At 53.9% G+C, this 27,057-nt stretch overlaps 4 protein-coding genes across 5 annotated transcripts; all 4 read left to right on the forward strand.

The window, feature by feature from the left end:
- Positions 1 to 564: 564 nt before the first annotated feature.
- APOA1 (apolipoprotein A1) lies at positions 565 to 4,445 on the forward strand. Its single transcript, XM_039329823.1, has 4 exons — positions 565 to 684; positions 1,045 to 1,105; positions 1,282 to 1,438; positions 3,643 to 4,445. The coding sequence occupies exons 2-4, from the start codon at positions 1,060 to 1,062 to the stop codon at positions 4,226 to 4,228; spliced, it is 789 nt and encodes a 262-aa protein (XP_039185757.1). The 5' UTR covers positions 565 to 684; positions 1,045 to 1,059; the 3' UTR covers positions 4,229 to 4,445.
- Positions 4,446 to 9,839: 5,394 nt separating this feature from the next.
- APOA4 (apolipoprotein A4) lies at positions 9,840 to 12,113 on the forward strand. Its single transcript, XM_039329782.1, has 4 exons — positions 9,840 to 10,028; positions 10,356 to 10,452; positions 10,852 to 10,978; positions 11,130 to 12,113. Exons 2-4 carry the CDS (start codon positions 10,401 to 10,403, stop codon positions 12,037 to 12,039), a joined length of 1,089 nt encoding a protein of 362 aa, XP_039185716.1. The 5' UTR covers positions 9,840 to 10,028; positions 10,356 to 10,400; the 3' UTR covers positions 12,040 to 12,113.
- Positions 12,114 to 13,253: 1,140 nt separating this feature from the next.
- ZPR1 (ZPR1 zinc finger) lies at positions 13,254 to 18,046 on the forward strand. Its single transcript, XM_039329781.1, has 14 exons — positions 13,254 to 13,415; positions 13,533 to 13,694; positions 13,915 to 14,005; positions 14,554 to 14,624; positions 15,160 to 15,246; positions 15,343 to 15,465; positions 15,602 to 15,655; positions 15,764 to 15,830; positions 16,026 to 16,096; positions 16,185 to 16,274; positions 16,520 to 16,630; positions 16,927 to 17,013; positions 17,123 to 17,188; positions 17,762 to 18,046. Exons 1-14 carry the CDS (start codon positions 13,293 to 13,295, stop codon positions 17,894 to 17,896), a joined length of 1,338 nt encoding a protein of 445 aa, XP_039185715.1. The 5' UTR covers positions 13,254 to 13,292; the 3' UTR covers positions 17,897 to 18,046.
- Positions 18,047 to 18,192: 146 nt separating this feature from the next.
- BUD13 (BUD13 homolog) lies at positions 18,193 to 25,938 on the forward strand. Of its 2 annotated transcripts, XR_005555073.1 has the most exons (12): positions 18,193 to 19,235; positions 19,607 to 19,706; positions 20,008 to 20,092; positions 20,733 to 20,790; positions 22,166 to 22,443; positions 22,581 to 22,906; positions 23,074 to 23,182; positions 23,563 to 23,701; positions 23,997 to 24,181; positions 24,627 to 24,708; positions 25,222 to 25,570; positions 25,682 to 25,938. XR_005555073.1 is itself a non-coding variant. In XM_039329780.1 (11 exons), the coding sequence occupies exons 1-11, from the start codon at positions 19,123 to 19,125 to the stop codon at positions 25,313 to 25,315; spliced, it is 1,569 nt and encodes a 522-aa protein (XP_039185714.1). In that variant the 5' UTR covers positions 18,193 to 19,122; the 3' UTR covers positions 25,316 to 25,938. The 2 variants fall into 2 exon arrangements, 1 of the variants encoding a protein (XP_039185714.1); XM_039329780.1 differs by having other exon boundaries at positions 25,222 to 25,938.
- The last annotated feature ends 1,119 nt before the right edge of the window (positions 25,939 to 27,057 follow it).

Below are 27,057 nucleotides of genomic sequence, written 5' to 3' on the forward strand. Positions count from 1 at the left end.
CCAACTCATGTCCACAAAAGAGGTTTGCCCAGGCCCCGGATGAGTCCTTCCAGGTGGGGGTCTCTGCAAAACCCATCTTCCGTCTAGAATATTTGGAGTGCGTCTTCTCTGCCAGAGGGGTATTGATTTGCCAGTGTGCCCCCCTTGTCTGACACTGGTGCTCCATTCCTGTTTCCTGCAGCTGGGAGTCTGTTCAGGTGGGCCACTGTCCGCTGCTTGTGGCAGAAGCAGGACAGAGAGGGCCTAGCCTTGATGGGAGGAGGAAGGCTGGCATAGCCTGTTGGTCTTGCCCCAAGTCTGGGGTGAGCCTGACTTCCATCAGCTTGCCTGGAGAGTGGAAGCATCTCACGGCCGGAGGGCCCTGCCAGCTACTAAGCCTCCCCCACAGTCCCAGGGCCCTCCGCTTGTTTACTGCTGCTGGCCGATGACTGCCAGCTGAGTACGCAAACTGGCCCTGAGCCCAGGCCGGCTCTTGGCTTGATCCCAGTCAGTTCTCTTGTCCCTGGTTCTCTTGCCTGGGGATGTGTTTGATCCTTGAACTCTTAAGCGCCACATAGTCACAGCTCAGGAGTGAATTCCCTGTTTATAGCTACTGCTTATCTCCAGCAATAAACAACCCTGTCGGTATAAAAAGCCTCCATCGACTCCATGCAGCAAAGACCGCAGCAGACACCTGAGTGGCTGGTAAGATGTGGGCAACCCCCGGGCTTGGCTTCATCCAGCTGCTCTCTTCCTCCCTCATTTACTGACCCTTCTCCCCAATTCCTTCGCCGGCAGGAGGGCGGTAGAGAAGAAGGGCAAGGGAACATTTGGCGTGGGGACAAGGAGCAGGTGCTGGGGGAACTGCTCGGGGTCTCTTGGGGATGGGCAGGGGCCCAGGCTGGATCCTCAGCTGAGAGGGTGTTTGGGCATTAAGAGCCACCCTGCGCCCCTCCAGCTTAGCCCTATTTCCCTTGGGTCACTGCCCATGCCAGGAGATGGAGCTGTGGGCCTGGGCAGAGGTACGGAGGGCTTCTCTTTCCCAACGGCTTTTCTTGCTCCCAGGGTTGAACGTAGTTCATGATGCAGAGCCTCAATCTTGTCCTGGCCCTCCTGCTCCTTACAGGTGAGTGTGGGCAGAGGAGCCGTCAGGTAGGTTGGGCTGGGTGTGGGGGCAAGGCTGCTGCCCGGGTGATTGTGGAGAGGAGAGCAGTTGCTCCTGCTGTGGCAAGGGCTGCCTTTGGGTGGCTGGGAAGGGAGAGTCCTCCGCCTGTGCTGAGCCCACTCCGCCTTGCCCTGCAGGAGCCCAGGCCCGCTACTTCTGGCAGCATGATGATCCCCAGCAGACTCGCCTGGAACGCCTGCAGGAGCTCGGCCAAGTGTACCTGGAGTCAGCCAAGACAGCAGTCCAGCAAGCTGTGGCCCAGTTCGACTCCTCTGCCGTGGCCCAGGAGCTGCAGTGAGTAGTGCCTCGCACCTTGGGGCGAGGCTGGGGGGCACCTCTGGGATTTTCCGGGAGGAGGAAGATGTGGTTGCCCTGGAAGATTGCGAGCCCTCTCCCCATGTACTTAGCAGGCTGATTGGCAGAGCAGACATGGCAGGAGAAGGCTGCTGGCTAGGGAAGGGTCCACTGTCCTGCCCTGTGGGATGGACGAGAGAAGAGGCAGAGCCAGCCGGGCTGCTTCCCAGGGGAGGAGAGGAGGGTCCCTGGTGATGGACGAGATCCGGGGTGTTGGACCCAGGAGAGAATGCTGGCAGTTTTTCTTTTTGGAAGATAAAAAGGCCTCTTGAATAGGAAACTCAAACGGAAAAGCATTGAGTAACAAAACCCAAAGCAACTGAAGAGGAAAAACAAAACAACATTTCAGAGTGTGCACCTGTTTGAGAGAGGTCTTGGGGCTCTGTGTTCAGGATGCCCACGCTGATCGGCAGCCACTCCGAAAGGCAGGGCAAGAGGGCTGGTGGACCCACCCAGGGATGTAGGGCGACACCGTTGTTGAAGGCCCTGCCAGGTGTCTGGTGGCTGTCCCTACCCTGGGCGAAACAGCCTTAGAACAGCCATACCAAGATGAAGCTGGCTTCTGGGACACCCTGTCCCTCCCCAGGCCTTTTGGGCAGTGTCCAGTTTCATGTCCATCCCCCAGCATCTCTCAGTGATTAAGGCAATCTGAGAGAGGTAGGTGGCATCTTCTGGGCTCCTCTTAAATGCAGCTTTAATGTTTTTGCTACTGCGAGAGAACTGGTTGCATGCTGACCCTGGATCACATGAGAAGTGAATTTGTTCTAATGCTTGGACTGAGCAAGGGACTAATACTTCAAATCAGTTGATTTTCAGAGGTGGTTTGTATATGCTTTGAATTCAATTTACCTTCCAAATACATTTGGCAGTGTACAAACTGAAACATACGCTAAGGAAATGGTGTGGCTGGATTTCTAGATTCTGTCAAAGATGCTCTGCTTGAACAGCAGCCAACCAACAATTCTTCTCTATATGGAAAATCAGTGGCTCAGCATATTTTTTTAAAAAAATTGAAATAAGAAACGCATCTCTCATGATTTAAAAATGAAATCAATTCATCAAGCAATATATTTTCAGCTCTACTACCCTCCTCTAAAAACCTTTAAAAAGCAACAGGTGTTACTGTTCTAATAATCACTATTACACATTTAAGGTCCTTTTTTCTTTCACAATATATTCATTGTAGGCACTTGCATTTCACTAAAACAATGTGATTTTTTTTTTAAAAAAATTAAAATAGTTTTTTAATCTTTGGTGTTTTTGTTAGGAGTTGTTGGTTTTATTCTGTTGTACCCTGGAGAGAATTTAGAAAATGAGGTGGAAAAAAAAAAGATAGGTGACCTTATCCTAGTGGGCCACCACAGGTATGAGCCAGCTGTGTGCTACAGCTGCCAAAAAGGCCAATGCAGTTCTGGGCTGCATCAACAAAGGGACAGCATCACGATTGCAAGAAGCGATAGCACCACTGGTAAGACTATGCTTGGAATACTGCATCCAGTTCTGGTTATCATGATAGAAAAAAAGTTGCTGGACTCCCAGAAAGAGTGCAGAGAAGAGCAACAAAGAAGATAAAGGGTCTGGAGACTAAATTGTATAATGAACAGTGGAGGGAGCTGGGTATGTCTAGCCTAGAGGACAGAAGGATTGGGGGGGGGGCATGATAACTTCCAGAACGTGAAGGGCTGTCCCAGACAGGAGAGGATCGACTTATTTTCCAAAGCACCGGGTGGCAGGGCAAGAAGTGATGAGTGGGAGCTTGTTAAAGAGAGATTCATTCTAGAGCTAAGGAGAAATTTTCTAACAATGAGAACAATCAGTGGATTAGCTTGCTTCCCGGAGTTGTGGGGGCTCAGTCACTGGAGGTTTTCAAAAATAGACTGGACAATCATTTGACTGGGATGATGAGGTCTCCTGCCTTGGGGATGGAGGGGTGGACTAGAAGACCTCTGAAGTACCTTCCGATTATAGGAGTCTATGTTTTATTGGTTATGTCATTTTTTTCAGCCAGATCAACTTCCCATCCTGTCATCCAACAAAATATGTATTTTGATTTTTCACTGTTTTTCAAAATACTCTAGATAGGGGGATGGGGGTCAGCTTCTCTTCCCCCTGCAGCCTCTGACTCAAGTCTTACTCTGTTACAGAGTGAATTTAGGGCAGAAACTGGAAGCCCTGACAATTGTACTGCGAGAGATCAAGGAGCAGATAACCCCCGAGCTGCAAGAAGTCAGGACCGAACTGGAGACGGCCTGGCAGAAGCTGAAGGAAGAGGTGACCAGGGACGTGCAGGACCTCGGAGCCCAGATCCAGCCCTTGCTGCGCAGGCTTCGGGAGAATGTGCAGCAGGACGCGGCTGCCTACTTCCAGCAGCTGAGTAGCGTCTCCAAGGAAATCAACCAGGTGGCCCAGGAGAGGCTGAGGCCGGTGGCCGAGGGCTTCCGGGACAAGGTGCGGACCCACGTGGACGAATTCCGCAAGGACGCTGCTCCCTACGCTAAGAAACTGGAGCAGCTGATCCAGGAGAAGGTCAAGACACTGGAGCAGAGTGCCCAGGCCGAGTTCACCGAGTTGCAGACTGAGCTGCAGCAGCAACTGAGCGAAGTGCGTGAGAAATACGGGCCCCTCTGGGAAAAGGCCCGGGAGGAGCTGCTGACCGTGCTGGAGAACATGAAGTCCTTGTTTGTGGCCACCCAGAATTTGGAGCAGGAGACACAGCAGCAGAGTTCCTAGAGGCCCTGCCTTGGTGGGCCCCCCAATCAGCACTGCCTCTCCCCCCTCCCCGCAAGGGTCACGGTGACCCATCCTAATGGCTGAGGAGGCTGGCAAGTCCTTTGTAAGACAGTAGAAGGCCAGAAACAGCCCCCCTCCCAGCTGCTAGTCTCATGTCCCCTCCCTAGACTTTTTTCTCTTCTCCTTTTATGCCAAATAAAAAATGATTATATGCAAATGATTTCTGTGTCTACTTGCACAATGAGGGGCCGGGGGGACCTAGGCGGTGAGACTGGGAGTTCAGCTCATCCAAAGCTCCCCCATGCCCCTTTGCCAGCTAGGAGGAGATGGGAAGGACGCTTCCTGCCCCTCATCAATGACTCCAACTGAGGGTGGGTGGGGTGGTCCTCAAGCTTTGAAGGGGGATGCTTGGGACACAGGGCACGCTCCTCCCCCCCAGATAGTGTTCCCCCACAGGCCAGGCCACGAATGGGGTTAGGGTGCTGACGCCTGCCAAGGTCAGGAGTGAACGGGTGGTCTGGAATGCAACTATTCTGGGATTGGGAGGAGGTTTTTGGACCAGAGCCAAACTGCCTGACATGTGGGTCCCCCAGAACCACGCTTCTCTCTGGCCCCAGGGACCAAGGGCAGGGACTTTCCCCGGCTTCTCTGCAGCCCCCCTTGGCCGGGGGGCAGATCAGCCCTCTTCACAAGATGTGCAGCACCCCCTCAGCCAAGGCTGAGCAGGGGCATGTTTTGGGACGCACCTCTGCTCTTGTGACTACTATCTGAGGATGAGGAGCAGTGAAAGCCCCTATGAAATCCCTGCCCTGGGGGGAGGGCGGATGCCCGTCCACTGGCCACATAGGAAGAAAGCCAAGCATGCAACGGTCTGCTCGTTTTAATGAGAAAAATTCCACAGTAGTCAGAAAGCGGGCTGGGGGGGAGGGGGGAGCCGAGGGTCCCCAGTTAGGGTGGATGGTGCTCCGTTGGGCTCCTGAGCGTAGAAGGGGGCTCCAGTCTCAGGCGCTGGCAGGGTTTCTCTCCAGCAGGTTTGAAACTCGAGTCTTTACTTGCTCAATCACGTCCCGGGTGCGTTCAATGCCAATCTGTGCCAATTCCCTGGAGAGAGTTACGGTGGGGTGAGAAGGGGAGGAAAGGGAGTTCAGGGAATAGCGCCCCCCCCCCCCCCAGAGAGGCCCTGTTGGGTAGGGAAGCCGTAGCTGGACGCGCGCTGAGCCCAAAGGGGGTCTGTGCGTTGCAAAGGTTCAAGGTGGAGAAGCGAATCAACGGCACAGCCGGCCAGGTGTCCTCGCCAGTCAGACGGGGACTTTGTGAGAAACGAGAGTCTGGTCCCAGTCTTGGCCAATTTAGGAGGCCATCATGCTCTCTCTCTCTCTCTCTCTCTCTCTCTCTCTCTCTCTCTCTCTCTCTCTCTCTGTGTGTGTGTGTGTGTGTGTGTGTGTGTGTGTGCGTGCACGCGCGCGCGGGTGTGTCCCGGTGCTCCGGAAGCTGGACACGAAGCTGCCGCTGCCGGCTCTGCCCTCCTAGGAGTGCCTGCCCTGCTCCCCTGGAGAAGAGAGGCCGGACAGCCCCCACCCCGGCCTCTTGCTCCACGTCGCTCGGCCCACAGGAGGAGCAGCCCCCAATGGCTGTGCAGCGTCTGCGTCCTCCTCCCCACCCCCAAAATGCCAGAGACCCCCCAAACCCACCTCGCTTGCTGGTAAACAGCGGATGCTCGGAAGGCGGCGATGCGCTCTTGCGCCTTCTGGACGACGCCCTGGAAACGTGTCCTCAGCGTCTCCTGGGCCTCTTCAGCTCCTGTGAAGCAAGGGCGGGAAGACTGAGCGAAGGCGGGGGCAGGGAAAGAGCCGGGGCCCCGGGCCCCACCTGCCAGGGCCCCAGTTCAGCCCCCTCGCCACGAGCCCCGCTTACGTGCAACGGTGGCCAGTAGCGCCAGAAGGGCCGGCAGTAGCAAGAGCGGGGCCCTCATCGTTCCTGGGGAGGGTCCTGTGCCGAGAAAAGGGGCCGTCACTGGCCTGGGGGGCGGCGGCGGCTGGCAGCGCACGGGCGGTCTGGGGGCGGGCGGTGCCCGAGGCGGCTCCAAGCCAGGGAGAAAAGGGGCGCGAAGGGGAAGGACGCGAGGCTGGGCCGGGGCTGGTTAGCGAGGGGCACAGCAGGCGGCCGGGGCCGGACTCAGTTCGCCGCAGGGCTTAGACGGGCGGATGGCCGTCGGAAAGCCTTCGGCGCACGCCTTGCTGGGCCGGATTGCTGGGTCAGGCTTCTCTCCCACCTTTCCTTCAGGAGCTGAAAGTGAAGCTGTCGCCCTTTCAACCCCGAAACAGCCGCCGGGGGGGGGGGAGGGGGAGAAACTGCGGGAGTCAGCCTGGCGCGGATCTCCCGAGGGAGACGCGGCTGCGGCTCTCCCCGGCCCGCCGCTCGCCGGCCCCGCGGGACCCGCCTGGGAAACGCGGAGAGGCGCAGGGCTGCCTGCCGCGGGCCGTTGAGCCGGACGGCCGAGGAAGGGAGGCTGCGCTCCTTGGCCCGGTTCTCACCTTCTGGCTGGGCTTCCTCGAGCGGCTGTCCAGACTGCAGGACGGGCGGCCGCCGCTCCCCGTTTATAGCCCTCCTTCCCCCGGCTGGCCCCCCGGGGCTGCGCGGTCAAAGTTCCGCCGGGGAGGCTTTTGGGAGGCGCCGGGCCAGGGCAGGGGGCTCCGTCCCCCCCTTTGCCGTGTTTGCCCTGCGGTCGCTTCTGCAAAGGTTGGGACATTCGCCTGCTGGCCCCGCTCCGGCGCTGGGCCCTCCACCGCGGCTGCGGCTCCGCCAGTCTGGCAGGGCCCCTCCCTGAGCGGCCCCCTCGGAGCCTGGCCCTGGCCCTGGGGTGGGCTCGGTGGGGCCTGGCTCCGTGCCACTTTCTCCTCTTGGCTGGACGGGGCACTTGGAGCCCAACATGGAAACCCAGGAAAATGTCACCCCAATGATGTGGAAGAAATGCAGACCCCCTGGGATGGGGAGCCCTTCCCCTGCCTGCCTCAGTGGGGCTGGGCGCCCCAGAGTTGTTTCCTGTTGCTCCTGGGGCACCTGCTGATTTTCCGGGGTCAGGGCAGGAGGTGCCCTCTCTACTACCATCTCCTGATTCATTCGGGCTTTGCAATCAGTTGGCAGGCTGTGGCGAGGATCCCAAGGCTTGTTTGGAGTCTCTCTTCAGAGGCATTGGGGGGGGGGGTGTCAGTAAATCTGCCCCTCCCCCAGAGGGGTTTAAATTGGGCAGCTGGGCAATCGGTGTCCTTGCGGTGACCAGGCTGGCCTGTTTCTGTGACAGCTCTTCTTTTGGGGAGACTTTGGAAATCAGGGTGCAAAAACACGGGATCCAAACCCATCCAGCTAGCATACGCCTCTGGAGGGAGACTGTCATCTTGGAGGGGGGGATCAGCCCAGATTGAGGGGGGGGTCTGCAAAGTCAGGGTCTCTTTTGATGCCCAGGATGGCTTCCCAAAAGAAGCCAGTGGATCCAGCTCTTTTCTCGGCCTTGGGTCTTTCCTGGCAAGGGCAGCCCTGGCTCCTGGCCAAGGTTGTGCTGGAGGCTGTTTCTTTCCACGGGTTCTTCAGGGCTCCCACACAATCCAATACATTCCAGCAACCTGTGACCTCTCAGCACCAACGGGATCATCTTTGAACCCTCTGGGCTGTTGCTGGCCGCTGCCGCTTCATCCTGCACAACAGCCCTGCCTGCCTTGGACTGTGACCTCCAGATAACGCAGCCAGGCCAGCCAGGGGTCAGTTAAACAAACTAGTTTATTTCTACACCCCAGGAGAGGCCTTCAAATCCAGAGTGTGTGTCTCTGTGCTGCCTGTTTCAATCAAGGTGGAGGGGGGCACCCTGCACATGCTCAGAGGCAAGAGCAGAGGGGCACCTTCAGTCTCTAGACTTAATCTCTGTCCAGTTTCAAGAAGCATCACCCAAGAGATCCCCTTTGGTTAGCTGTCTGCTTTGACAGACAAATGCAATATTGATTCTCTTGGACTCTGTGCCAGGACGCTGATGAGACCCAGACTTTGACAAGGGTAGCAAGTGGCCAAAACGTTGACATCACGGTTGTGGGCCTGGCATGCAGAACTTGGGTGGAAGTTTGCAAAGACAAGCCAGATGGGAACAGGTGGGAAGAGAGGCATCTGGAAGGATTTTGGAAGGCCAGCTTTTGATTGCCTGCATGGCCTCTTCTGCCTTCATCCTGACCAGATCCAGAGAGCCAATTTATTATTTCCCTAGCCAGGAATTTCTCACATTCCATTGGAAAGCATCACTAGCACCATTTGGCTGGCAGGATTTGGGAGCAAAGCTTTTAGCCTACTGAAAGTGTTTGAAAGAATCTTTTGTTGATTGCATAAAGGACACCGTCTTTGGAGGAAGCCTTCACCCATTTAGATTTTTCCTGGGTGGCTGTCATCAGATTGTGTTTTGTTCTGTAAACCGGAAGGGTCTTTTTCCCTCCGCCAAAGAGAGGTGGTGCAAAAGAGGAAGGTTTGTGATCCTTTTGCTTCTGGCCAAATTCTGCCCTAGAGTTGCCTTAGAGCTCCCGGCAGCTTCACAGGGCAGACCCAGAGTGTGTCCAGTCCTGATTTGGGGGCTCTTCACACCTGAGAAAAGCTCACTTTGAAAGATGGCGTCTGATCTGTTCTAATCCACAGACTAATGAGCCACCAAGCCAAGTTCATGCCACGGCCAGTGGATCACAGTTCTATGAAACTGAAAGGCATCAAATCTGAAAAGGGAAACAATGCAACTGGCACAGGGTGCGGGTCTCACTTCGTATTCATGTGTGCTGAACCCCAAGTGGCTCCCGGGAGATACAAAGCCATCCAACGTCCCAGGGTCCCTTTGGCCTCTCTGGGCAGAGGCTGCTTGCTCCGAAGGCTTTGCTGGACCTCCTGCCTGCTTTGGGGCCTCCCCCTCCTGGACCCTCTTGGCAGGGGGGGGGCTTCCCTCTACTGCCACCTGCTGGCCAGAGCCACCCAACAAAGTGGTGATTTTCCACTCTTCTCCTCTTCTCCGGAAGGTGATAGGGCCAAGGGGTGGGGATCACTAGTGCACCAGATGCCCATGGGTTCAGCCGTGAGGGGTGTGCTGTGGGATGTGGTAGTTTGGAAGCCTTGAGTGCAGGTAGGATGACATCCTGGGATGACTCTTTAATTCCATGCTGAGTCTAAGGAAAGCCAGCCCACCAGACCTTGGCCAGAGGGCCGGGGACCCCCCCCCCAGGGGTCTGATGTGTTTTTCCAGAGGGACCACAGGAGGCTCCGGACAGCCACATAATCTTTGTGGCTAAGCTCTTTTGCTAATGCAAATGGGGGTGAGGGGTATGTGAAAATGGCTCAGATTATCCATTCCCACTGAAGACTCCTGGCCTGCCCCCCCCTCCAGGCACAAGGGCCTCCAGGTCTGGGTTTCAGGAGAGATTCCTGTTGAGCAGCCTTCTCCCCTACCAGGTTGCTCCCATTCTTGACCTCTTCTTTTATTGTTATTATAATATTATTACATTTTGCTTATCTCCTGTTCTCCCCACCTTAGACCTGGCCAGGGATGTGCTGTCTTCTCCCTGCTGGCAGAGGCTGGGCACTGTGCAAGAACTCTCCTGTGGAGCTGCAGATAAACGGCAACCTTGTGACCATGCAGGCCTCCACGTCACATTCCTGCTAAAGTCCAAGAGCTCAAGGAGGTGTCATCAGCCTGTGTGGATGCAAGAAGATGCCATCCCCAGGAATATAAATACAGAGACGCTCCCCAGGCAGAGCTGCAGAGCAGAAGCCTCTCGTGCAGAAGGTGAGCCCTGGCTGCAAATGGAGGCCAAGGGGGATGGGTGGGCTGGGCAGGCTGTGCGCTTGGGCTTCTTTGTGGGAATGGGCAGCCCTGGGTGCTTTGTCAGGCAAGAGTGGGCTGGGTGAGGCTGCTGTTGCCTTTGCCTCACGTCACCTTGAGAGGCATCTGGTTCCCCCCCGGGGGGGGGAAGCTCCTGACTTCCTTTGCCTTGGCCTGGGGGAGCCCAAAATCCTTGTTGAGGTGATGCTGCAGGACTGGAGCCAACGCAGAGCACAGTCCCAGGGCAAAGGGCTGCCATGAGGAGGGGTCACCTCTGCCTCTTCTCCACAGGTCTGTTGCTGACAGGGCTTTGTGTGCTGTTCCCTGCCATCTGCCATGTCTCTGAAGGCAGCTGCTTTCCTCCTCGGACTCTTGGTTGCCACCACAGGTATCAGGATCTCGTCATCTCCAACTTTTAATTGCAGACAGCCTTAGTTCCTCCACCCTTCCTCGGGCTTTCTCGGGCTGGGGTGTTTCTGCTAATTGGCTGCCTACAAGAAGTAGGGAGAGGATGGGCTGAAGACATCCAGAGATGCTGTGTGGCTCAGATCTGCAGACAGAGATGGGGGTGCTGCAGAAAAAATGCGTCCTTGGTTTTGTCCCTCATCCAGAGTGGCTGGGGTATGGGCGACAGAGATATGAAATTGCCAGCAGCAGCCCCTTTGATGGGCATGGCTGGAAAGGGGGCCACAAGAGTCCAGGCAAGGGTCCCTAGTTCCTTTCACAGGTCTGGCTGGCCCAGAGAGGAGGCCCTCAGGACTGACCTTTTTCTCCTCGTTCCCTGTAGGGGCCCAAGACGGTCCCACCCCCCAACAGCTTACTGACTTGGTCTGGCAGTACTTCACCCAGCTGAGCAACAATGCCGAGGAGACCCTGAGACAGGCCCAGCAGTCGGACATCAGCAAGCAGTTCACGTGAGTTGCCAATGGCTTAAAGCCATTTCAAAGCAGCCAGTAGGTTCTCCTGCGCTAAGATGGGGGAGGCCCACTTGTGGAGGTGTGGCTGTAGTAGGAAAGGATCAGGCAAAAAGGGATGAGACGTGATCTCCCTCCCATTTTCTCCCAGGGTCCTGATCCAGGACAACCTCCAGGCCATGAACACCTACTCCAAGCAAATGCAGAAAAAGATGGCCCTGTACGTCACACAGCTGCTGGCCCAGCTAAGCGAAGAAGGGGAAAAGATAAAGGAAAGGATCAAGACGGAGCTGGAGCAGCTGCAGACGGATATCGGTCCCTTCTCAGCAGATGTCCAGAACCAGGTGACCACAATTGCCCAGAACCTGAAAGTCCAGCTGGCCTCCCACGCCGAGGAGCTGCAAGCAACAACAGACATCCTGGCCACCCAGGTCAGCCAGCAACTGGCGCCCTTTGTGCAAGAGCTGCAGGCCCAGCTGAAGGAGAATGTGGGGGACCCAGCCTCTCTCTCCCCTTACGTCCAGAGGCTTCAGCAGACCGTCAACGAGCAAGTGGAAGACATCAAGGTGCAGCTGGGCCATTTTCCTGCAGAGGTAAAGACCAAGGTGGACCAGGCGGTGGAGGAGCTGCACAAGCGCCTCTCCCCCTATGCCCAGACAACGCCAGAGCAGCTGAGGCGGCAGCTGGAAGAGCTCTCCTTCCGGGTGGCGAGAAGCGCGGAGGCCCTGCGGGACAAGATCCAGGAAGAAGCTGAGCGGCTGCAGGGACGGCTCGACGGGCTTCTGCAGGGAGACCTGATGTCCCGCCTGGACAGCCTGAAGGAAGATGCCGGGCAGCAGATTGAGGACTTCCGCCAGCAAGTGGGGTCTTTCGGGGACAGCTTCAACCAGCTGGTGGTGGGAAAAGTGCAGCAGCTGGGCCAGAGGTTGCAAGACCCTGCTAGTGGGGTGGAGGACCACCTGAGCTTCTTGGAGAAGGAAGTCAGGGAGCAGATCATCGCCTTCACAAACAGCCTCCGGGAGACTGAGGAGCGCCTCCTTCTTGCCCCGGAGGAAGCATAAGAGAGGGGAGCCCTGCAGCTCTCCCAGGAGACCCCAAGACTTTGTGCTTGAAATAAAAGAACTGCTCAGCCACCCTCCAGGCTCTGTCTCTTGCGATGGGGGGGGGACCCAGGAGAGCAAGCAGGGAAGGGCGCTGGGGGAAGGGGCTCTCCATCAGGTTTTATTTATTCCTCAACTGCACAGGGCTGCCCATCCCACGCTTTTGTGACTCGAGGTGGCACACACAATAAAACATTATAAAATATTAATAAACATTTTAAAGCATTTTAAAGAGAAAACAGAAGCTGAGAAAAGCAGCAGAGCAGCCCGATGGCATAACAGCATCCCAATATGGGGGCAACCGGGCCGCACGTGGCTATGGGCAGAGACCCCCACCCGGGAAGGGGCACCAAGGTCCCACTGCAGGTTGTGCATGCAGCCCCCCCCCGGCCCCACGGATGGCAGTGGCCTCGAATCGGTGGGCCTGCCCGAGCGGCCATCTCGCCTGGACCCCCGCCTCTCTCACGGGCTTCCCGCCTTGCCTCAGGGATCACGTGAAGGGCCCGTGCTGATTGATGAGGCCTTGGAAAGACCCCAGCTGGAATGCTGCACCCGGTTTTGGTCACCGGGATATAAAAAAGATGCTGGGACTCTGGAAAGAGGGCAGGGCAGAGCCACAAAGAGGTCGGGGGGGGGAGCTGAAACAGACGAAGGACGGCTGCAGGAATAGGAATAGAAGAGCCGGGCGCGACACCAGAGCAGCCTTCCAATATCTCGGGGGCTGCCACAAAGGAGGGCTGTGCGTGTCAATCTGTTCTCCAAGCACCCGAAGGCCAGACAGGGAACAGCGGAGGAAAAGTAACCAAGGAGAGAAGCAATTTAGTGCGGGGGAGGAACTCCCTGGCAGTGAGAGCAATCAGCCGGCGGAACAGCTGGCCACTAGAGTCTGCGGGGCTTCATCACTGCAGGCTTTTCAAGAAGAGACCGGACAGCCGCTTGTCTGAAATTCTGTACGGTCTGCTGCTCAGGCGGGGGTTGGACTAGAAGACCTCCAAGGTCCCCCTTTCCAACTCGGTCACTGTCATTCCGCATAGGAGTCCCCGGGCGACCCCGACACGCAGGGACCCCCCCCCCGGTGGGGACGGGAGCGGCGCCTGCGGGCCGCCTCTTGACACTCGCAGCCAGGGCAGCAGGGCGCTGGGGGGGGGGCGAGTGACGTCACCGGCGTTCTTCTTCCGCCGGAAGCGGAAGCCGGTGCGGAGGGTCCGGCTGATATGGCGGCGGTGGGCCGGGAGCCGGCGGAGGGCGCCGCGGGGTTCTTCCGCCCGCTGAGCGCAGACGACGAGGAGCAGCTGCCGACCGAGCTGGAGTCGCTGTGCATGGGCTGCTTCCGCCGAGTGAGGGCGGGCGGGGCGGCGTTGCCCGGGGTCCCGGGGGGGGGGGTCCCGCCTGCAGCGCGGGGCAGCCCGGCCGGGCCTCAACCTCTCCCTCCCTCCCTCCCTCCCTCCCCGCAGGGCGTGACGCGGCTGCTGCTGACCCGCATCCCCTTCTTCCGGGAGGTCATCGTGGGCTCCTTCGCCTGCGGCAGCTGCGGCTGGAGCAACTCGGAGGTCCAGTCGGCCGGGCGCATCCAGGCGCGGGGGGTGCGCTACGCGCTGGCCGTGAGGAGCCGACAGGTGGGATCGCTGCGGGGCCCCCTGTGTCCTGCGGCCGCGCCCTGCGGCCCTCGCCCCCCCCCCAGGCGACCCCCCCTTCTCCCCCCAAACGGGAAGGGTGGGCCTCGAGCAGAGCCTTCGAAGGGAGGGGCTGTTGACGGAGGAGGCCTGGGGGCTGCCCGAGGCTCCTGGCTGGGTCCTCTTGGGGCAGAGCAGCCTCTGCTGACCCGCTTCTCTCCAGGACTTGAACAGGGCCATGGTGAAGACGGACGGCGCAACCGCCAGGGTGCCAGAGCTGGACTTCGAAATCCCGGCTTTCTCTCAGAAGGGAGGTGGGTGCCAGGCCCTCTTCTGGCCCGTCTTGAGGCAGGGGGACGCAGGAGAGCACCTGGAGGGGGAGGGGGAGTGCTGGGCAGGGCACAGCTGCCAGGGGTCTCCGCTGCAGGGTGATTCCCGTAAGCAGGTGCTTTGGTCCCCCAGCTAGCTTTCTTTGGGTCTGAGGAGGGGAGTGTTGGCTCCTTTGCAAGCTGGGTTCCTTTTTGGCTCCAAGGAAGTGCGGCTTTAATTTGTGTGGCTGAGCTCAGGCCATCTGCTGCCATTTCTCCAGGCCGACTGGAATTAGGGCACAATGGGAGGGGGCTTGAGAGCGCCTGGTGTGCGTGTTGCCACCTTTTGAGGGACAGAAGCTGCAGCCTTTTCTTTCTGACCACTGGTTTCCTCCAGAGGATCTGGTGGTTGGCAGGATGCCATATTATTAGTTTTTGTTTTTGTTTTTTAATAGTTAGGATAGCTATTTTCCTTTTCTGGGTGGAAGGAATTTGTGATTGTCTGGAAGCATGGAGTAATCATGGCAGTGTTTTCCCCCTTTCCCTCCCACCAGTTCTTACAACCCTGGAAGGGATCCTTGACAGAGCCATAGCAGGACTGGAGCAGGATCAGCCCGAGCGCAGAGTAAGCTGCTTGAAAGAATCTGGGAGGGGGGGGGTGCTTCCCTCACACGGGGCAACATTCTAGCTTGGCATTTGGCTGTGTTAATTGCAGATAGGCTTCCTGCCATCTGGGGGGGAAAAAAACTGGTGGCTGTTCTAGCTAGATCTCTTGTTCATTAATAAATTATTGGTGTTTGAAGCCCCCCTCGGGAAGTGAAACAGGACAGAATTGTCATCTGCCTGTTTTCACATGGCTGGCTGCAATTCTGATAGCTTCACCTGGGAGGAATTCCAAGGAGTTTTGTGGCACCCTTAAATATTTCACAGTGAAAGTGCTTGTGTGCCAGGGCTTGCCTTGTCTTAATTTGGTGGGTATAGCATGTAGTCAGCCCACAAAATGAACAAGCCCTGGAGGTTTTGACTGGTGGCTTAGGGTTCTTACTGTAGAGTTGCCTTTCTAGAGGAACAGTCCCAGCTTGGACTCTAGAAGCTCCCGTGTCTTTGTGTGCTGCTTCCACTGGGAAATCAAGTCAGTGGTTTCTATTTTTGGGCCATAGAAAATGGACACTGAAGCGGCAAGAAAGATTGATGAATTCATCTCTAAGTTGAAAGGCCTGAAGGAAGTGGAGTCAACTTTCACTTTTGTAAGTTACTGTGGGGTGCTGAGAGGAGCTTCTGCCTGCAGGCATTGTTAATCCTGGCAAAAGAGTGATTTTGGTGGCACCTCTTTCTCCCTCCAGATTCTCGATGATCCTTCAGGAAACAGCTTTGTGGAGAACCCTCACGCCCCACAGAAGGATGACGCTCTAGAGGTCACCCATTACAGGAGGACAGCCCAGCAAGCAGCTCTGCTTGGAATAGAGGTAACGGAGAGGGCTTGGAAAGGTCTTGCGTGAGTGCAGCCCCACGCTGTTCCTGTGGCCTCTGAACTCTGTTGCAAGCCCTGACAGCCTGCCTGCTGAACCCTTGTGGACCCCTCTGTTTCCCCCCCCCCCCCAGGAAGAGGGCTTGGAGGAGGATTCTGCTGATTCTGCAGATGATCTGAGGAATGAGGTGAGCGGGTGATGAAGGGGCTGGCAGTTGGGTGGCTGAGTCCCCCTTTGGACCGGCGCCTGTCTGGTCAGGAGCGGAGATGTCGCAGTGTGGCTTCTCTCCTACCAGGTACTGCAGTTCAGCACCAACTGTCCTGAATGCAACGCTCCCGCCAGCACAAACATGAAGCTGGTGCGTATCCTTTGAGACGTTGCTTGCCTGCATGCAGTAGTCCTGTGACGGGGCCCCTGGTGTGGGCACTGGCTCCTGGAGGGCAGAAGGAGCTGACCGGGCTCCTCCTCTCCTGCCAAGCAAGGTGTAGAGCAAGAGGGCTGGGGAATGAGGCTGCTGGGTCTGCGCGGTGGAGTTTTTCTTTACTGCTTCTCCTCAGAGATTCCCCATTTCAAGGAAGTCATCATCATGGCTACAAACTGTGATGCCTGTGGGCACAGAACAAACGAGGTCAGTCTTTTCGTTCTGGAAGGCGGGTCACCAAGGGCTCTACTCCCTGTTACTGCTTGACACCCCCTCCCCCTCTTTATTGCCTTAGGTGAAATCCGGGGGAGGTATTGAGCCTTTGGGTACCAAGATAACCCTTCATGTGGCGAGCCCTGCAGACATGACAAGGGATGTCCTGAAGGTGACTCTCTTTTCCATCAGTTTATTTATTTATGAGACTTATATACCGCTTTAAGTGCAAGCACTCTCTAAGCGGTGTACACCAGTAAGCAATGTATATATATATATATTTACATTGCCCCCAACAATCTGGGTCCTCATTTTACCTACCCTGGAAGGATGGAAGGCTGAGTCAACCTTGAGCCGGTGAGATATGAACCGCTGACCTGCTGAACACAGTCAGCTAAATGTTCTCTTTTTTTGCAGTCAGAAACTTGCATGATACAGATCCCAGAGTTGGAGTTTGAGTTAGGAATAGGAGGTCTGGGAGGAAAATTCACCACTCTTGAAGGGTTGCTGAAGGACATCCAGGCTCTGGTGAGTGAGCGATAACTGGAGGCCTATCCCATATTACATTTCTTAAAAGGAAGGAACAGGAGATCAGCTGAAACAGCAGTGAGCGCGGAAGCCTTGACCTTGGGCTGAGCTGCTCCTGCCTCTTGACTTGTGGCATCTGGGCAGAAGGCAGAGAGCTGACAGCCGGGTCTCCAAGGGTGATTTTGGGAAGCCTGGCTTGTTGATCAGAGAGGGGATGCCTTAGGGTGGTCTGGGGGAGTGGGACCTGAAGGCGTTCTCCCCGCATTGGGCCTAACCCTGAGCTGCGTCTCCCGCAGGTGGAGAAGAACCCTTTCACTCTGGGGGACGGGTCTTGCCCCGAGAAATCAGACAAGCTGCACGCCTTTGGGAGGAAGCTCCAGCAGGTAGGCCGTCTTTGCCCCCCATGAGCAGCCTCAGGTGCAGGTCCACTGCAGGAGGGATGGTGAGCCTTGCGTTGGGCGGGTGATGTTTTCCCTTTTCTTTTTCTGCCAGATTGTAGATGGGCAGATGAAGGTACATCTTGTTCTGGATGATCCTGCAGGAAACAGCTACCTTCAGGTAATGCAAATCAATGCAAATAACATGGGAGGAAGAGGGAAAGGACCATCAGTTTTAGGAGAGTTATTGGGTAACTCTTTTGTGGGCAACTGTTTGTTATTGAAACTGTTTTGTGTTTCCTGTAATGGCTCAATGAAGGGCAAACATACCGTATGTTTATACCTGGCTGTGGGGTTTCCAAGCATCCTCTGCTGTGGAATGTCCCTGTGGGCAAGACGCAGGAGGCTGTAAAGTCTACCCTCTCTGGCCTCCGTTGTTGAACTGCCGGGTTGTGAGGGTCACCTTTATTGTTCTGGCATTTTGGGATATGCCAGCAGGGCAGTTTGGCTAATGTGTTGGGGAAGGCTGACCTTGGTGTTTCCAGGGAAGATGCATGAGGGGGGGTGTTGTGCATATTTTTGATAATGGTGTAGATGATTCTTAGCACTTTTCATTTTGGCTTTTTATAAACCCAATCCTGTTCCTAAAAGGAATCCTACTGGATTTGGACAAAAGATTGCAAACCCCAGGGATTTATTGTACACAGCCTGCTGCCTCATAGTCTTGTCTGATGCAGCCCCTTTGCACTTCCAGAATCTCTATGCTCCTGAAGAAGACCCGGAGTTGCGTGTGGAACGATACGAGCGGCGCTTCGAACAGAATGAGGAGCTGGGCCTGAATGACATGAGAACAGAGGGCTACCAGGCAGATCTGTCTTCCCCTCAGTAGCCAAGTTGACATGCAAGGCACCGTGTGGAAAGTACTAGACTGTTGGGTTTCAGGCTTTTGTTTAGCAAGAAATAGCTTGTTGTCAGGACTGACTCTGCCCCACACATAGAAGTCAGGCTAGCTGGACTCTATTAAAACTGAAGCTGGGAAGTCGGTATCCTTGTCTTAAAGTGAAGCTGAAGGGTGACTTCTGGCTTCCTGCTACTTTCCTGGGGAAATCTTGAGCCCAAGGGGGGCAATTACACGACCCTTCTATTTCAGAGTTTGCAAGCTGCCCTTGTACTATCAATGCTGATAATTTCCTACAACATAATTTCCTACAACTCTCCTGGGCCCTGCTGGTGTGAGTGATGGATTCAGGGGTTATAGCAACTGGGAGCCCATTAACACAAGAGGTTGGCAATGTCCTGGCTTGGCCTTCTTGCAGAGATTCTGGGCCCTTAACAAAGTGAAAACTGGAATAATAAAAACTATACCTAACCACGAAAAGCAACAGATTAATAAGCAAAAGCTCTCCGATGCCAATCTGTAATCCCTCAGAACCCAAGGCCCTGGAACAATAGACGGAGAGCGTACCCCCATAGCGAATCATCCTGCAGGTTGCCCTTCCCGAGCAACTTAGAGGATGTGGGTGAACCCCAAAGCTGACTCTGGTTCATGGCATAGATGAAAGGAGCAGCTCCACCTATTTCAAGCAAAGCAACACGTTTGGATCGCTAAAACGGTTTGGAGTTCGGTGGTCAACATGGTGGGAGGGCTATTGCTTCCTGGGGCTGTGCTGCAGGTCTGGCTTGTATTCTTTGCTCCCTGTTCAAGAAGGCGAGGTGCCATAAAGGTGGTAGTAGCTTCAAAGCAGGGAAATTGGAACTGGCCCCTCTGGGGCAGAGATGGCTGAGGAAGCAGGGCCTGGGGAGGGGCGGTCAGACTTTGGGCGGTGGGGGAGCTGCTTTTGAGGTTCTGCTGGCATCTTGAGAGGCAGACTGAGCTCTCTTGCAGATGGCATCTTGCCAACTCACTGGCAGCAACAGTCATAATTAAGCCTGCCGGCCACTCCGGGTGAGCAACTCGCAACAGTCAAATTAACATCCTCCTCCCCGGATGCGGAGGGCGTCGATGGCAGCCACGGGCGCCGCCAGAGGGCGACCTTGTGCGCCGGAGATGGACACGGGCCGTTTCCTCCGAGGCTTCGCTCGACGGTTGTCCTGCTTCCGGGTCTCGAAGAGAAGATGGCGGCGGCCTCCAGTCTCTCAAAGGCCGAATACTTGCGGCGGCGCTACCTGGAGGGCGGCGATGCCGAGGTGGGCAAGAAGCGGCGGCGGAAGAAGAAGGCGGCGGGCCGGTGAGTGATTTCGGCCTTGAGGACCTCCGGTCTTCCCGGGCGCCCCTGGGCCAGCCGCTGCTTCGCGTCCCGCGAGGCCGGCGGGCTTCTCCCCGCGCCTGGGGTCTTGGTGGGGCGCGTGGGCGCCGCGAAGAGGCGAGAAGCCCGGGGGGGGGGTCGGTCTCCCTTGGCCGCCTCCCTCAAGGGGCAGCTGGGGCCGTCTGGAGGCAGGCTCCGGCGGGAGTCCCTTTGGTTGAACTGCGGGGATCCAGCCGGGGCGAAGGCGGGCCGGCCTGGGCCTTCTCCTCCCGCGAGGGTTCCTGCTTGCGAGGGCAGCGCGCTTAGGAACGAGGCTGAGCCGGTGGTGAAGGCGCTCTTTCTCCCGCCCGCAGGATGCGCATCGTGGATGACGACGACGTGAGCTGGAAGAGCCGGCCTGCCGAGGAGGGGGAGGCCGAGGAGGAGGAGGGGGACGAGGGTGACCGGCCAGTGGTGAGTAGGAGGCGGCCGGAGCCTCGCCCGTTGTCTGCAGTGCGAGTGGCTACAACTCTGGTTTATGTAGCCCGGTCAAATGTCGAGCCAAAGCTATCAGACAAGCACCCCCCATTGAATGGAAACGGTAACCGGTTGTTGCAGGATCCAGTCTGGCTCGGTCACCGGGACCAGAGATTTTGCCTTCCGATCTTTTGGACTCCTGCTGGGGCCGATCCTCAGGGAATTGTTTAACCGGTTGTTTGGTAGGAGGGCTTTTAGCTGTGCAGAAAAACAGGCCTGTCTTATCTGTTGTTTCCAGGTGGCTGAATTTATCGATGAACGGCCAGATGAAGTTAAATGGATGGAAGCTTTCCGAGCAAGTAACAAATGGAAGTTATTAGGAGGTTAGCAGTTTGGTGCTTCTCTGAGAGAATGGTTTAATTGTGCGTGAGATACTTGAGCTGGATTGACTGCATGTACCCTCTACCTAATTCAGGCTTTGAGCAAAAAGGACTCAGGTTATACTGGCTGAAAAGACGCTTTAAAATGTGAAAGCTGGAACGGTTTGGAAAAAGAATCGTGGAACAGAATAAGCACTATTGAATGTGTAGTTCTTTTATATCTGAAGAAAGAAAATTATGTGCTTGTAGAATTAATTTGCCGTGCCTAGCCTCGTATGGGGTATTTAACACAATCTCTTGTTTGCTTCTCTGATAAGAAGATGCGGTTTGTTGAAAATGGGATTTTTTCTCTGTAGGATATTTAGAAGGTCCAAAAGTGGGAAGGTAGGTATTGTCGAAGTTCCACATTTTACTTTTCATTGAAAAATCATTTTTTAAAAAAATGAAATGTCTTTTTATCCTGGAAATCAACTTTCTTCAGAAACAAATTTGGTGCCCTCCAGATCTCCAGGGCTTTGCTTGTTCTTTAGGAATTCTGTAGGTTGTAATTTCCACATTTTGGGAAACAGCCAGATGGAGAGAGACGATTGTGGATCTTTCAGATGCCTTGCATATTAAAAATGTTTTATGTTTGTTTTTAAAGATCAGAATGAAGAGCCACAGTTATTTGGACATTCTATGACAACCACATCAATAAGCAGGTGAGATGTGGGAATGTTAGCTGAGTAGCTAACAGTCTATTCTTTCTGGCTGTGTCTGTTGGTTGTATTAATAAAGGAGAATATTTGTAGCTCAGGGTTGACATGTTTCTATTTCTTCAAGTGTTTTACAATATTTGGGGTAAAGCTTTACCACATCAATTGCATTTACTTCTGATTGGAGGCCTTTTATTTAGTGCAGAAGCTGTTATTTCAGACAGTTTGTGGGGGGAATAAGTGGGAGCGGCACTTTTAAAAGACACAGCTGCTGGACTTCCACACTATCCAATTCATTGATTTAGTGAAGTTTCCAAAACAAAAATCCAAAATCCGCTGGGAATGAGCTTCCTGTTTCCTATGCTTTATTTATTTTAAATTCATTTAATATTATTTGTAGTTGTTTTCAGGATTTCTTTGGAAGATGTTTAGGGGATGTCATGCAGCATTCAGGCAGAGGTTGGACTGCCTTCTATTAAGAATGCTTTAATTTGGATGTCTGCATTGGGCATGTTTTGAGTTCTCGGACCTCAGTGGCCCCTTCCACTTTTAATTTTGTGGTTCTTGGGATTTTGGCTTAGGAGGAAAAACTTGTGTTGCTTGACGTTATATGCTACTGCCAGATTGCTGAATAAGCCAGTGAGTTCTTGGATCAGGAGAATTTTTCCTAAGATTCTTGTTCAGTTCCCAGGCAAGGACCAAATATATATATAAAACTGTATCTTGCAACACAATATGAATTTGATGTTGAATTTGATAACAGCAGCAAGGTTATTGGTAGGGCAATATTGGAAGAAGGATTGCTTGCCTACTATAGAAGAATGGACACTTAAAGTCTCAGACTTAGCAGAAATGGCTAAGATTTCTGCTTATTTGAAGGATCATTCACAAGAAAGATACATTTCGGTTTGGAGGATAGATTGTATTCAGAATAAATATGGGACTAAAAAGTTCCACTTAGTTTATGAGCAAATCTTAGAGTATTATTAATAGTTTATTATAGCGGAATATTATTATTATTTTTAGTATTAGTATTGTTTAACAATTTGGATATTGTATTGTTTAATAATTAGTTTAATAATTAGGATATTATGTTTGTTTATGTTTTTATTATTATTATGTTTACTTTTAATTTGTTTATATTTATGCTAAAGGGGAGTTAAAGCGCATTATGCACTTGGTTATTGATATAGTTGGTTAATGTTAGTTAGATTATTATAATTGTATTCAGCTCTGGGAAGTGGGGGAGAGAGAGGGGGGGTTTAAGGTGGGTTGGTTTTGGGGTTTATATTGTAACTTTTATAAAACTCTTCAATAAAAAAAAAAGAAAGTTGGTATATTTGTAAGAAACTTAGATGGTTGTTTCTGTTATTTCACTCAGTTCAGAAACCTCCAGAACAAACGAAAAAAAGCATTTGTCGGACCAGTCCCCACCTAGGAGGGCCCATCACGCCCAGCCTGATCTGTCCCCTCTAAGAGTGCCTTCAGCAAGGGGCACAAATCGTGTCAAAGGCTCCAGTGGAAGCCAACGTGAATTGTTCTCAGATGAGCGCTCTGCTGGCCAGAAGTATAAGGTGGTGGCGGCTGCTGCTGCTGAGGTGTTGTTGCCTTGCAAGAAAGCATCTTGTGCTGAGGGAGATTTGCTGCTGCCGGCCAGCAGTGAGTAACCCTGTGCCAAAGTACCTCACATAGTTTGGGGTGTGAGATGTCCGAACTCCTCAATGAAACCTTGGCCACCATCGGCCATCCTTGGTGATGCATTCTGAAAATGTCTGTTTTCCTTCATGTTTTTCCAGGCAACTTGCAGTCTGCAGCATTGCCAAGGAAGTGGCAAAGACATGATTCTGAATCCAGTTCTGACTCTTCTCCAACGAGGAGAGCTCAAGCCACCTCAGATTCAGACCTTTCGCCACCACGGGCCACTGGCCGACCAGGCACACGACGACCAAATTATCCTTCCAATCTCTCCCCTCCTAGAAGGAATCGGCACAAATCGTCAGATTCGGACTTATCCCCTCCCCGAAGAGGAGCAGAAGCAAAAAAGAAAGGCCGCAAGTCCAGGAGCCCCTCGACTGTCCTGCCATGTCATCAGGCCTTGGAGTCCAATGGGAGCAGCCAGAGGGTGAGGCTTTGGCTTCCAGCCCTTGAGACGTGCTGCGGTGCCCAGTTGGGGGGGGGGGGAGAAAGCCTTGCTCCAGCTGAGGCTGCCAAGAGGCAATAGGCTGTTCCATGAATGAATGATTTATGGGACGTGCCTCTTACACTAATTCCGGCTTGTGTGTTCCTCAGATGCTGTCAGGGGGCAAAGCTGGCTTGGTATCAGCTGATCTGCTGAGAAGGGAGAAGCAGGAATTTAAGAAGCTGGCTGGCAGCAGCAGCAATAGCAGACATCTGGAGGGTAAAAATCTTTTCTACAGATCCTGAAATTGTGTGGCATATCCATAGTGCAGGCCAGGCTTCTGCCCAGCTTCTTCCAGGCAGAATCTGGTCCAGATGGCCAGTTTGTTGGATGTTCAGGGCAGTAGGTGGACTGACTTTAGATACTTTCGCATTGTGTTCCCATTATGAAATCCTGCTGCTCCTTTCTTGGGATTCTGTGGGGGATCAAGTGCTGCCAGTCAAATCTGTTTCTATCCCTCTTCTCTTTTCCCACTGTGGTTTTGCTGTTGCTGCAAGAATCTGTGGTGGAAGAAAATAAGGGACAGACACCTCCACCTGGAAGCTTCCTTAACTGTGTGGTTGCTTTTGAATGTTCTGCTATATCTGTTTCCCCTTCAGATGAATCTCGGCACGCAAAGACGATTTTCCGGGATGAGATGGGCCGTAAGAGGGACCTGAAGCAGGAGCGGCTAGAGCAGCACAAGAGAGCCGAAGAGACGTCTGAGCGAGATGAGCAGTACGCTAAGTGGGGGAGAGGGTGAGTTTCTGCCCTCCAGCATGGGGGCCCTGGGAAAAAGGCCTTAAGGGCCTTCCGGCCAGTGTTGGCTTCCGCCAGGGTAGCAGGTCGTAGAATCTCAAGGTGAGCTTTTTGCAAGGACCTGCCACTTAACTGTCCTTTGGTGGAGGGCCTGGACGGGAACTTGAGGCTTCCTGTATGCTGGTGTGCTCTCTTACTAAGCTGTGGCCCACAACTGTGTTGTGCAGCGGTTTTGAGAGGGGTGACGTTCTATGTCTTCTATCGCCTCCTGATGTGTAGCCTGTGTCTTTTCCAGCCTGGCACAGAGCAGACAGCAGCAGCAAAAGGTGGAGGATGCAGTGAAGGAAATGCAGAAGCCGCTGGCGAGGTACATTGATGACGAGGACTTGGATCAGATGCTGCGGGAGCAGGAACGAGAAGGAGACCCGATGGCCGACTTCATGAGGAAGAAGAAGGCCAAGGAGAGGCCAGGTAGCAAAGGTCAGCACTCGCAGCCTCAGTCTGGCAACTGAGGGGGGGGGGAATTTGGAGGAGGGAAAACTATCAAAGGGAGCAGCGAGCGAAGAAATAGTGACTGAAAGGTTTTCAGGAAGAAGGTCTGGGTGTAGCAGTGGAAAATCACATCAATTTGTTGCATTCCGCTTTTAAGGGAACAGGTGGCAGACGTCTAAAAGAGGTGGATGCAGACAAAGACATTTGTTAATTTAATCACATTTTTTGCTCCCTGGTTGCTTTTTCTAGCTTGCCGCAGTGATGTCTGCCTCTTGCGTACTCTGCAAGTCACTGTTTCTTTAGAGGCATCTAATATTATTAGTAAACCATCTGTAATACTTCTCTGTATCTTGGGTCTGTGCTAAAATGGCTTTCTTTAAGGGGGGGGGGGAAGAATGAGCTTCCATTGTTTGTTTCCTCCATTTTCCTCCAGAAAAGCCAAAGTATAATGGGCCAGCACCCCCACTGAACAGGTTTAACATCTGGCCAGGCTATCGCTGGGACGGAGTAGATAGGTAAGTCGCTCTTTCTGGGAGTAGCCAAAACGGGGACCACTCAGTTCTGTGTCCCAAAGACCAGTAGGAAGGATCCAGGCCTCTGCTGGCAATGTTGACTTATGGCTACAGGTTTTTTTTCTTAAGGTAGAGCCTTGCTTTAACAATCCTAACCCTGGAAGCACTGGCTGGGTATGTTGCTGTACATAAACAGGGAGCAAATCCTTCACTCGCTAGCACTGATGATGTTATCTAGTTGGGCAATACAATGTCTGCACACAAACCACCAAGGACTCCACAACACAGCCTCACATTCCTTTGATCTTTCCTCCAGGAACCTAAGAGGCAGTAGGTCCTCTGTGCCGTTCTAGGAGGGCGCTTCTAGGTGGGAGTTGCCTTCCCTCCCCTCTATTAATTTGGCACCTGGAAGGTGCTGATGCTGTCATACAAGCGATCTAGTTTTTCCCCCAAAACTCTGCATTACCCAGAGTTGATAATGCTACCATCTAGCAGTGTTGCCTTTTGCTTCTGCAGGTCCAATGGCTTTGAGAAGAAACGCTTTGCGAGAATAGCAAGTAAAAAAGCGACACAGGAACTCGCATACAAATGGAGCGTGGAGGACATGTGAGCACCTGGGCCAAACAGGGACAAAGATTTTTAAAGGCTCCTGCAGAAGCAAGGATACTTCCTACCCACCAGAGTTCACCACCTGGAATCCGCAGGAGAACCCCTGTACCCAGTGCAGCTTAATAGGAGCCCTGGAACGCAGAGGGTGTTTGAAGGAGCCCTATGAGCTGTTGGAAGGGAGACTCTGGAAGCTTGGTCCAGCCGAAAGGCAGAAGTCGCAGGGCGGCTGGTCACTGCCCCTTGTCCCAGTTGCCAGGTATTTTGGGGAGGGAGAGGTACAGAGAATATACGGCTCTTGTCCTCAGTGCTCTGGGTCTCCCTGGATATGTTGCTTCCACTGAATAGTTCGATTGTGTGGCTTTCCTAGTGTGAAGCATCACCTTTCGGTCTCTTGGGAACGTGTAACAGGGCATCCTTGGAGCAGGGAATCATTGAGTTCTCCTTAAAGGACTTGCTGGAATGATGAAATTTGGCTGTTCTGGGGATCCCTGCAAGCTACAGAGGAGCGCCAGGGCGTTTATAGAGAAAGCAGGCTCTGCAGAGGTGCAGGGCTCTTCACAGATTTTCAGTACTTGCTGCAGTTTAAGTGTACAGTTTGTAAATAACAGGTTTCTTTTTTCCTAATTCTGTGCCTGTGTTTGTTCTCTTGTTACTACTGTGTCGGTAGCAGGAAATGAAGGAAGTGGGTTCTGTTGACGTGTGTTTAGGACACATCTTCCTTTCTATGTGAATGGAAGCAGCTGTCAGACCCCCAAACCCCTCACCTGTTCTCTTTTGTCTTCTATTATTTTGGGGCCTGCCATTCTGTTGGGGGAGCTTTTCTTTGTTTGCAGATGAACAAACTTGAGAGAATGTCTAGTCAACATTTGACATGTTACTGTTGGCCTGTTCTTGTTGCTGTGTGAGGGGCTTTTTCTGGGCAGCTGTTGTTGGATGAAGTTTGCCACTGTCAGGCAGGGAGTGGACTGGGTCTGCAGGAGAGCTGCTGTGTTCTAAACTGCTTTGGGGGCCTGTGCTATGTTGAAATTTTAGCTGCCTCTCTTTCAGTTCTGATTCGAACCTCTTTCCCTCAGCTGCTTCCTGCAGTTGGTTGTACAGTACTTTGATCTCAGCCCCCTTCTCCTTTTAACAAGCAGGACAACAGGCTGTAGAAGAGGTCGAGCATCGGTATTGGCAGAAACGTGTCCTCAGTATGGACTGCAACCCTCAGCTAGCAGGAGACGGTGGCCGACCCAGGAGGGCCATCTGTCTGGCACAGAGATAACAGAGGAAGGGGCAGGAGCGGAGGAGAAGGCCAGGAGTGGGGCGGGGGCTACTGGATGGGGTGCAGGGAGGTGGGGGGATGACTTGAAGGGAATCAAGAACTGCTCTGCAACTCACCCAGCATTGCAGAGACCCTCTGGAAAGCTTGGGGTCTCCATACGGGGTGGAGAGGAAGGTGGCAGAAGCCTGGAGCTGGCTGGATTCCCCTGAGTGGAAAGGCCCGTCCTTTGGACAGCACGCAGAGGAGGGAATGCTGGTCGTGAAGGTCCCTTCCTTGTCCTGCTGGGTGGAATTGCTCCAGGGGAACCAGATGGCAGATTGGCCCAAAGCATTCTGGAACTGCTGCTTCTGTTTTCTTCTTGGCTGCTAAAACTTCTCACTTCGATCTTCCTTCCTTCCTTCCTTCCTCTCCCTCTCTCTCTCTCTCTCTCTCTCTCTCCCTCCCTCCCTCCTTCCCTCTCCCTTCCTTCCTTCCTTCCT

The sequence above is a fragment of the Crotalus tigris genome, unplaced genomic scaffold, assembly GCF_016545835.1.
Source record: "Crotalus tigris isolate CLP2741 ecotype Arizona unplaced genomic scaffold, ASM1654583v1 scf7180000024416.509849, whole genome shotgun sequence".
Classification (NCBI taxonomy): domain Eukaryota; kingdom Metazoa; phylum Chordata; class Lepidosauria; order Squamata; family Viperidae; genus Crotalus; species Crotalus tigris.

Excerpts from the sequence above, each read along its gene's own strand:
- APOA1 (XM_039329823.1), top strand. The coding sequence starts at position 1,060 with ATGATGCAGAGCCTCAATCTTGTCCTGGCCCTCCTGCTCCTTACAG. Across the intron at positions 1,106-1,281 it reads GGCCCTCCTGCTCCTTACAG|GAGCCCAGGCCCGCTACTTC; the intron begins GTGAGTGTGGGC and ends CTTGCCCTGCAG. Across the intron at positions 1,439-3,642 it reads GCCGTGGCCCAGGAGCTGCA|AGTGAATTTAGGGCAGAAAC; the intron begins GTGAGTAGTGCC and ends ACTCTGTTACAG.
- ZPR1 (XM_039329781.1), top strand. The coding sequence starts at position 13,293 with ATGGCGGCGGTGGGCCGGGAGCCGGCGGAGGGCGCCGCGGGGTTCTTC. Across the intron at positions 15,247-15,342 it reads TGGAGTCAACTTTCACTTTT|ATTCTCGATGATCCTTCAGG; the intron begins GTAAGTTACTGT and ends TTCTCCCTCCAG. Across the intron at positions 16,275-16,519 it reads TGACAAGGGATGTCCTGAAG|TCAGAAACTTGCATGATACA; the intron begins GTGACTCTCTTT and ends CTTTTTTTGCAG.
- BUD13 (XM_039329780.1), top strand. The coding sequence starts at position 19,123 with ATGGCGGCGGCCTCCAGTCTCTCAAAGGCCGAATACTTGCGGCGGCGC. Across the intron at positions 20,791-22,165 it reads ACAACCACATCAATAAGCAG|TTCAGAAACCTCCAGAACAA; the intron begins GTGAGATGTGGG and ends TATTTCACTCAG. Across the intron at positions 22,444-22,580 it reads TTTGCTGCTGCCGGCCAGCA|GCAACTTGCAGTCTGCAGCA; the intron begins GTGAGTAACCCT and ends ATGTTTTTCCAG.
- APOA4 (XM_039329782.1), top strand. The coding sequence starts at position 10,401 with ATGTCTCTGAAGGCAGCTGCTTTCCTCCTCGGACTCTTGGTTGCCACC. Across the intron at positions 10,453-10,851 it reads ACTCTTGGTTGCCACCACAG|GGGCCCAAGACGGTCCCACC; the intron begins GTATCAGGATCT and ends CGTTCCCTGTAG. Across the intron at positions 10,979-11,129 it reads GACATCAGCAAGCAGTTCAC|GGTCCTGATCCAGGACAACC; the intron begins GTGAGTTGCCAA and ends ATTTTCTCCCAG.